This window comes from Urocampus carinirostris, chromosome 9 (genome assembly GCF_059441175.1).
Source record: "Urocampus carinirostris isolate Australia breed hairy pipefish chromosome 9, RoL_Ucar_1.0, whole genome shotgun sequence".
NCBI classification, from domain to species: domain Eukaryota; kingdom Metazoa; phylum Chordata; class Actinopteri; order Syngnathiformes; family Syngnathidae; genus Urocampus; species Urocampus carinirostris.
In genome coordinates this window covers 29,747,760-29,757,529 of record NC_142357.1, presented here as the reverse complement: position 1 = coordinate 29,757,529, position 9,770 = coordinate 29,747,760, and the positions used below count along the sequence as shown (strand labels likewise).

Below are 9,770 nucleotides of genomic sequence, written 5' to 3'. Positions count from 1 at the left end.
AAGCGAGTTAATTTTTTCCAGATTACAATGTAATAGTAATCAAAGTAGTTGAATAATTAGCTAAAGATCAACTTATGACAGTCTTTCAGGTCACTACAGTTAAACCATAACATGTATTTATCATTAAAAGCAAGATCGCTTTCTTGCAGTTTCTCATTTAAAAACACTCCAATTTGACTCCTTCGTTTGAAAGGAATTAGAAAAATTCCCTCAATAATCATACAACACAAGAACATGATGAAAGTTCCACATGATTTCATAACAATTGTGTAAAACATTTTTTTTTTAAATAAAGTAATCATTGCAAATTCAAGTTAACTTGTGACATTTCCCCCCTGTAAGAACAGCCTTACCAAATGACCTGGAGTATAAAGTTTTATTTCTGCCGCCAGTATATGAAACATGTCAGGATCACTATTTACAATTAACTCACATCCCATAGAGGAAAGCAGGAAACGCAGACTTGACAGAAGCCATGAACAATTCTCAACCAAAAAAAAAAAAAAATCCTTCGAATCACACGCAGGAGGAAAAAGACACCCGCTATGCTTTGTTTTAAATAATAACCAGGTGAGGATTATGTACGCAACACTGAATAGATATATGTATATATATACTATGTTTGATGCAAGGGCTATGCTGGTGAAAGGCTTACGAAGCAAATGGGCCTCACTGTGAGGTGACATCACAACTTTGGAGAGGATTCTAGAAACATGCATTCGGGGGTCCCATAAAACTGTATAATCCGTCTGGATTGTTTCAACAACACTATTTGTGTGCTGTGAGCATAAACCCTGAGGATTGTTCTTCACAATGCCATCTGTAAATAAAACCAATGTGCAGAAAATGAATAACCTATTTTTCGGTCTATAAGGCGCACCTAACCCACCTAATTGTAACATGTGTTTGCCCTTTTTGTGCAATAAGCTACGGTATACAAAAAGGCATCAGGTCTTATCACATTGTCACACCATTTGTGACAACTGTACCAGAGAGAATGTTGTTTCCCTTTTCTCAGCTCAAACTAAGCCTTCTATTTGACATAGTTTGTATATGTACAGCCATGCAATTATTTATGCATTTCAGGAGGACTGAATTACTACCCCCAATGCCGTTCTCTTCATTCAATTCAGAAGGACCGAATTATTACCCACAATTTCCTTATTGTCGTTTAGCCTGCAAGTCAGCTGTACCACAATTTCTGACACCATTTTGTGGCCCAGCCCAATGAGAACATCTAGAACAGGGGTGGCCAACCTGGTCCTCAAGAGCTGCATGTCCTGCATGTTTTTGGAGTTTCTCTGCTCAATTAAAGGCGAGTCCAATTACCTGGGTCTTTATCAAGCGTCCACACAGCTTGCTAATAAGCTTTAAGTTTGCATCACCCGAGTTGGGGATGGCCACCCCTGATCTAGAATTTGGTACAGAGACTAGTGACTGATACGACCTAATGCCTTCCCCTTTTCTCGTCTGCATCTCTCGTAATATCCCGGATGTAATTCGTTGCACTCCACGCTACGAACTGGGTTCGATTCCTATTATAGTTATGTAATTGTGATGAGTGATTTATTCTTTAATGCGCAAATATGGCCCTTTATTTTAACTTCATACGAATTATTATCCAGTATGCCCTTATAGTGCGAAAAATACGGTATACAAGGATTAAACAAAAAAAACAAAAAACGTCAGCCGCGATATTCAACGGACATCTCCACCCACAAGTAAAGCTGAATCACGAGGCTCCGGAGCGAGCGTCACACCACTTCACACCTCCACATCACATGATTTTGCAGCGTTAGGATGCACAGAGCGTTGCGGAGGTGTTAGTAACACTTGCACTAGTGTCATTTAGATACGTTACCTCGGCTATTTTACATCGAGCTGTCGCAACGGAGACCGGAAAGAGAGCACATTTCACAGTAGCGTATATTTCCTTGGGGTTGTGTTAGATACACACGTGGACCAAAACGAAGGGACTTCTACCAAGGGGGAGAATCTCACTGGTGCTGTTTGTACCACAGGACGGGGAGAGGTGTCCAATCCAAGTCATGCTGTCATTTGAGCTCCACTGCACATTTCCTTGAAAAGCTTTGCTCATGACAGTTGCTTTGCCATAAAAAAAACAGAAACACAAGCAATGTTTTTTTCCAGAAGCCAACTCAAAAAAAGCCCCAAGAACAAACACTATAAATAATCATGATCATCATAGTTCAGTTGCAAACAAGGTTGAACAAACGCTTTTCAATCACTTGTGAAGACATTCTCAAGAATCCTCGTTCCGCCTCATTTCGGAGAGCGGACCTGGAATCTATTGGGGTGGCGAAAGGTGTCCAATGAGCACCAGGAACGTTCGAGCTTACAAGAAGGGTCCTGAATATGCCAGGCGCTCCAAGGGACTTGATCTTTCCCTTCACAGAACTGTGCACCATCAAAAGTAGATCTGCTTGGCGTGTGAGGGATTCTGTTCCATGGGGCAGTAGGGGCATTTCAACCTGATAACACAGAATAACAAATATGAAGAGTAAAAATGGGAATATCAAGTTTTTGAGAAAATAAAAGAGCAGTGTCTCTAGTTAAGTTTTTGAGGCTGAGAGCTGCTGTTTAGAATACTGATTAGCGCGAACCAGTTTTTGAGAGCACATCTAAAATAACAGCTGTTATATTACTGTCAAACCAGTCTGCGGGCTACACACGTATTCTCTATCAGAGACTCAAAAAGGTCAATTTCTCAGCCTGCTTTTTAGAAAATTGTATTAGGCTGTGTCATTTTAGTAAAGAGTAAATTGTTATTAAATACTGTCATTACCAGGTGGGATTTAAATTATAAAGGTTTCCACGTTAGTGTACCTATATATATATATATATATATATATATATATATATATATATATATATATATCACACACACGCACACACACACACACACACACACTTAATATAAATTAATGTTGTAAAAAAGCTATGACAGATCTCAACTACTGAAAGGTAAAACGTAATGTCTTTTTCACTTAATAAAATGGTTAACAAAACCAATACAAAAAATCCTTTAAAATGTTTTAATTTAAACACCCACTCCCTCCAATTGTTAATGATGAAAATGTGATTTTTGAGTTGGTATCATATTTCAGGTTTGAATAATATCAAGATTAATTTGGACAAAAACAAGTTTAAATAAATCAAATAATCTGGTTATTATTCAATTAAATTAAGTTACCTAAAACCGTCCCGTTTAAATTCATGCACCATAAAAAAGTAACGTACTAATAACAAATAACAAAATACTAATGTAATTAGTTGACCTGTTCCCCTTTGGTGGGCGCTACAGGTCAAAATTTTACACGGTTCGATTCTCTGGATTGTAACGAAGCCATTTTCGCTGAGATTCAAAGAAGTTAAAGAGGGCCAGGGGACGTAATAATGAGTTACGCCGGCTTTATAGTTTTTGCGTATCTTGTTTCAGGCTGATTGTGATGTTTCTCTAGTGAGTATATTTTTAAATGGTATGAAATGAATCATCTTGAATCCCAAGAGTTTAAGCTTTTTTTAATCATATGTGGCATGACATTTTGGTGACATCGTATAGAGACATAATTGTTTATCCGCCGGCCCATTAAGGGGTTAAGGTACCATATATTAAAACTCTTTCTGTGTACAGTCTTTCTTTGTAAATATCTCATCAATGTGGACACATGTAGCCAATTCTCAGGTGTGGCTTTTATATGAACAACATGTTTTCCTTTAAAAAATGTACAGGGTGAGGTTTATAATCATCATTATTATTATTATTTCCCAATATGGTAGTTATCCCTCCCCTTTCGATTGACAGCTTTTCCATTATGAGGGTCTGTTCATGCTAGTTTTATTCATGTGCGCGAAGTTACGATAAACTTGCATCTACACCTGTCTAACGCTTACCTTTACTGCTCGGGCGCCCCTGGTGGCCATAACAAAAAATGCATAAATTTGCCGCATCTTTGCAAAAGCCGCAGGGTTGAAAGCATGGGATAAAAGTCACGGCTTATAATAATAATAATAATAATAATAGTTTACTTGTATTGTCATTCTTTGTAACAATGCACACAGAACGAAATGTCGATACACCTGACCCGTACAGTTAAATTGTAGCGAGCCGATGCAGCCGCAGCCATTTTTTAGTCAATAGGTGAGCAAACCCCCCATTCCACCCCTTAATGCTGAGCGCCAAGCAGGGAGGCAATGAGTACCAATGTTGTAAGTCTTAGGTATGACTCGGCCGAGGCTCGAACCAGCGACCTCCCAGTCTATAGTCTGAGATTTACAGCACATCTTTACCAAGGAGCGCAATGTCTAATCTCGTTGCAAACATTTTCTCACAATGTTGATGTCAATGACAATAAAGATATTTCAGTATTTACATTTTCTTTCCAGTATTTCCAAACAATTATGAAAGTATTTGACAATCCATTACTTGCTGCATTTCTGGATGACTTACTTCCCAGCGTTGGTAAGTTTGTTGAGAGCATCTCTGGAGATGACGTGACCGCAGATGAGCTTCATGGGTGGGTTGCTCTCTGATGTTTGTTGTCTGAGGATGGGGCAGGCGAATACAGAGTGGTACCAGCACTTCTTGCCTAAGTCGATTTCAATCTGCACAAGCAACATGAGCGGAGGACTGAAAAAACGTGAAACCGAAACGGGGGATAAGGAAGAAGAAGAAAAACACTCACGGGCAGCTCGTCTTTGTGCGTCCAGACGCCGCTGCATTGTCTCTGCTCGATCACCTGCTTGATGTTCATCAGCACGGGCAAAGCCATGCAGCCTGAGGCGAAGCTAAGGAGGCGGTGAATAACTGTCATTGCTTTCTTTCACGTTACCCCATGAAATAGTTTCAAGTTTTATATAGAAAAGACTCACCTAACACTAAGAGGAGACTCTACGGAAAGGCCTAGTAAAGCGCAGGCGTCTCTGGTGAAGATGTTACAGATCTCTGCCCACTGATTGGTTTCCAGCAAACTACGGTAAGGGGAGTTCTCAATGCCGTGACGCAAGTAGACCAGGCTACCCATCAGGATTTGAATGTCTACATGGAAAACAAACAAGAGAGAGTTGAGCCACAACTACAACATTGAGTAGGTAGTTGAGTGTTTTTTTTTCTCCCACAATAGTATCTAACTTTGACATACTCCCGAAAGGCCTAATCAATGCTTTCCACATTGAAAACCTGTATTTGTTATATATACACTGGGAAATATATACACCTGCAATTAATTTCCTAACCAATATGTGAATCATGATTTGAATCGGCCACTATTGGCTATAATTGTTTGAAGGTAAGGGAGGCGGGTCCTTTTTAGCATTTAAAGGCTTGTATACGCCTAAGCGGTGTAAAACAAAGCCTGCAATTGGCCGAAAAAGATGTGAATTACAAATAAGGTTGGTCTACTTTGAGCCATATAATCCTTATAGTACTCAAATAACCTGTGAACTTTAATTTACAATTACCGTATTTTCCGCACTATAAGGCGCACCTAAAAGCCTTTATTTTTTTCAAAAGCTGACCATGCGCCTTATAATACAGTGCGCCTTATTTATGGATCAATTTTAAAATTGCAAAGTTTTCCAACTAACTTGCAGCCGCCGACTAGATTTTCCCCCGAACGCCAAGTAGTACGCGGTGTATGCTGGGATTTATTTACCGGCGTTTCATTGGCAAACCAATGTGTCAATCATCATTTGATTCGATCACTATTGGCTAAAGTTATTCGGAGGTCAAGGGGCGGATCCTTTTTATCATTTACAGGCTGGCATTGGCTTAAACGCCAAAACAAAGCCTGCAATTGGCCGAAAAAGATGTGTCAATCATCAAATGAATCGATCACTATTGGCTAAAGTTATTCGGAGGTCAAGGGGCGGATCCTTTTTATCATTTACAGGCTGGCATTGGCTTGAACGGCGAAACAAAGCCTGCAATTGGCCGAAAAAGATGAATGTGTATAGCACGTGGCTGACGGCATAGAGAAAGCATTTTTTTTCTATTCTGTATTTGTAAATATTTTATTCTCCTGGATTTACTACCCTCACGGATATAAGAGGACATTGGCTGCACATTATTATGAACACAACGACTTCGGTGAGCTACTCCGGGTTTCATATTGTCCCTGTATCTTGTTTCAGACTGAACTCGATGTTTCTGTGATAAGCGGTGCAGATAATGGATGGAATGGAGTGTCTATTTTTAAATTAAACTCAATTCCAAGTGTTTATTGTCATATGCACAGTAAAGTTGCGAGCGAAAAAGAAAATAGATACTAAGGAATGGTTGGCATTTCTTGAATCCCAAGACTTTAACCTCCCGAATGATGGAACTATGCATTTGAGTGACATCGTACGGACACCGCATCCGCACGTGTTCTCGACACGTATTTGCGTCTTTGCAAGCTTTCGGAATGTTAAGGGGGTAATAAGTTGGACTGAACTATCTGACTGTTTTGTCCACGTTCCCATTGTAGCGCCTTATAATCCGGTGCGTCTTATGTATGTCAAAAATAGGACCAAAAACTATTTTTTCGGGGTGCGCCCTATAACCGGGTGCGCCTTATAGTGCAGAAAATACGGTACTTTATACATAAATAACGTTAAATCTATTGTGAAAGTCTTTAATTTGTACACAAACTCCTCACCTCTCTGGTGCTGTGAGGCAAAGGGCTGGAAGTGCCGGGCATATTGTAGCGCTTCCATCTGATTGCTGATGCCTCCACTAAGCAGGCTGATAAAGTACAAGCGGTGCAATTTAAACTCTAAGCAGCTGTTGAGGTCCAGGAGACGCTGTCGATTTGTCACCGCCCACCTTAGGTCAAGCAAAATTAAAGATTTAGAGGTCAAAAGCACAAGGTATTCTGCTCTTCAATCACGTAGTGAGTAACAAGTCATCACAATTTGTTATTTTATCGTTTCTTTTGAATAACAATTTGGGTAATCCTCAGTGGTGGTGCCAAATTGAACAATAGGGAGTAGGCTTGTTTTATTGTTCTCATACACAATATTTATTTTTTAAGCTCCTTAAAAGACATTTTTGTCCTCCTCTCTGAATTAAAGAGTAAAACTGGTGGAATTTGCTCATTTACTTTCCACAAACTAGTGTAAAGGCTAGCATGCTAACTGGATATTAATTGTAAGGAAACTGAAAGTTAGGTTGAAATAATGAGATGTAAGTGCTCTAGAGTTAAATCTGTAAAAACAAAAACATACTCAAGTGCCGGCCTCAGATTCTGCATCCTTAGTGCCTCAAGGATCCGGTTAAGCTCCAAAAAAGGCTGCTTCATACTCATATCTATTACCACACCTGACTCCTGGAACAACCACACAATTAAAAAATGACAACTCAGGCATAACACAAGGCCAGACAATATCAAAAGTGATGGAAATTTGTTTTTTTACTTGACAAAGATCTTCTGCTACACCGAGCATGCCTTGTCTGTACAGGTGCTCCACTACGGTTTCACTCAAGTGCTTTTGTCGCTCAGGAGTGTCCCACACGGTCTCTGCGACCACAGCACTGATCTCTGCATCAAAATTCTGTGAAGGCAAGAAACACGAATGATGAATGTGCTTTCATGAGTCCACCTAGTTTGTTATAATTTACCCTGTCAATGGCTTTGCCCACTTTGGACACGCTTCCGTGAATATCTTTATGTCGAGAGGCGAGCATTTGGACCGTCTCTTTGATATTCTTACAACATTGAGCCATTGTCTGAGAAAGGACCGAAAGATCTCCATCTTGTACTCCTGCAATAAGATTAAAGGTCAAAAAGGCCAATAATCAACTTAACAGAAGAAATGTTTCCTTTACCAAATGCAACCAACTGTCCACGAATCTCACAGACGCTACGCAGCAGCTCGTCCAGCCTCTCCTCAGATTGGTGGCCGTACATGACGAAGCGATGGAGCACTTTCTCCAGTTCCCGCTCCACACACGCGCACTGTTCCATTGTTCACAAGGGACACACAAGCACCCACACACACACAGCCCCACCTATGTGAGAAAATCAGTGGAAAATAGGTTATTTATTATTTTCTTAACTTTACATAATGGTTAGTTCAATTCAAAATCTGCCAGTTAAGAGTGTACCAAAACCACTTTTTTTACTGACGAGACAATGCAGATATTGTAACCCGGACTGTTGTGTAATGATTAAATCAGATTTCAGCAGTAATAGTGCAGACTATTGTTTGTAACATGTTTTAATTCAAATTCAGCATTAGATTATTGGTTCCGAATGCAGTTCCTCTTGTCGATTCTGGACCGCATTCAGACCTAATGTAAGTCATGTTTCTTTCAAATTTGGTTTATTCACTGCCAACAGAAAAGTTGTTTTGATCAAGTATGTGCATGCTACATCCAGATAGTGCTAGACTGAAGAGCATTAGCTCAGGAGGTAAAACACTTGTCTTGGGATCAAGAGGCCGCAGGTCCGGTTCCCAGCTCCTCCTATATGTCGAACTGTCCTTGGGCAAGACACTGAATCCCTAATGCCCCCGATAGCAGGTAGTTGCCTTGCATGGCTGACGCTGCTTTGTGTGTCAAAGGGAAAACTGTGAAGCACATTGTAAAGCGCTTTGGGAGGTCCTCATTGACCTGAAAAGCGCTATATAAATGCAGAACATTAAGAGCCTTGGTGGAATCTGGAATTGACTGCAAAATCAAAAATGTGGAGGAAATCTGATAAATCCCAATGACGTTTTTTTAATCAAATGAAAATAAAATTTATTCCCCCATTTCCCCAAACAAAAACCCAGAATGCCAAATAAAGATACACATATAACGGTTAAAAGAAAATAAAAGTATGGCAAGGCACAGACTAATCATGTGAGTAAATGGAACTGATGACGAATCATCCACACTGATAAAGACAACAGCAGGAAGAATTTTAAAGCCGCACTCCTTTCAGCCAGCTTAGCACACCAAATGAGAAAACACTGACATTTAGAAAGAAATAACTAGCTAACTGAAATATAAATATGCGAAGTAAAAAGTAAAAATACTACAGTAAAAGAATACAAGTAAAAATGATTAAACTAAATAAAAAATGATCAATTAAAAGCCAAACTACAAAAGTGTGTTTTGAACCTCCTCTTAAAATTGTATCTCTGAAGACCTGATGTCTTCTGGCAGACTGTTCCATAGGCAATGAGAAAAGTTGCTTGATGCTGCCTCACCAAAGGATTTGTACCCCACCTTAGGCACAGGTAAAAAGACTGCTGCCAGATAACATAACCTGTGATGGCTGATATAATAAAATCAGAGACATAAGCACCAAAACCATGCAAAGATGTTTTTAACTTAAATTTGTCTTTAAAAAAAAAATAGTGAGACCACCTGGCCTAACATTGGACTGAAATCAAATAGGTTTAATCCTATGAAATTAGGAATATTTTCTTCTCATTCTAAATACAATGATCTGATTAATAAAATTGTTTTGCTGTAAAGCTAACCTAATTACAGAAAATAGAGGCACGCTTATTGATCATGGTTGTCTTGGGAATTGAGTCATATTTTTGAGAATTCAAAGAAAACCTATTTATCTCTGTACACACATTTGTTGAATTCTAATGATCTTTACCTAAGTTAAATAAGGATGCTATAATGTACTAACAAAATCCCTTGCACAAATGTCAACTACTGCTTATGTCTATTGTTTATGTTGACTATGTTTTGTCCATTGGTGCACATGTAATATTAATTGCAGCCTGGTCATCCTGGAAGAAGTTTTTTTTTTGTACTTTGTCTTTGA

General features: G+C 39.3%; 1 protein-coding gene across 1 annotated transcript; it reads right to left on the bottom strand.

Moving 5' to 3' along the window:
* Positions 1-362: 362 nt before the first annotated feature.
* rmnd5b (required for meiotic nuclear division 5 homolog B) lies at positions 363-8,021 on the bottom strand. The gene is made up of 9 exons (XM_088343463.1): positions 7,829-8,021; positions 7,622-7,764; positions 7,417-7,554; positions 7,228-7,328; positions 6,660-6,826; positions 4,894-5,059; positions 4,707-4,809; positions 4,472-4,626; positions 363-2,492 (listed from the first exon to the last, which is right to left on the bottom strand). Exons 1-9 carry the CDS (start codon positions 7,965-7,967, stop codon positions 2,429-2,431), a joined length of 1,176 nt encoding a protein of 391 aa, XP_088199589.1. The 5' UTR covers positions 7,968-8,021; the 3' UTR covers positions 363-2,428.
* Between the last annotated feature and the right edge of the window lie 1,749 nt (positions 8,022-9,770).

Excerpts from the sequence above, each read along its gene's own strand:
- rmnd5b (XM_088343463.1), bottom strand. The coding sequence starts at position 7,967 with ATGGAACAGTGCGCGTGTGTGGAGCGGGAACTGGAGAAAGTGCTCCAT. Across the intron at positions 7,329-7,416 it reads TAGCAGAAGATCTTTGTCAA|GAGTCAGGTGTGGTAATAGA; the intron begins GTAAAAAAACAA and ends TGGTTGTTCCAG. Across the intron at positions 5,060-6,659 it reads TGCCTCACAGCACCAGAGAG|ACATTCAAATCCTGATGGGT; the intron begins GTGAGGAGTTTG and ends TTTTCCATGTAG.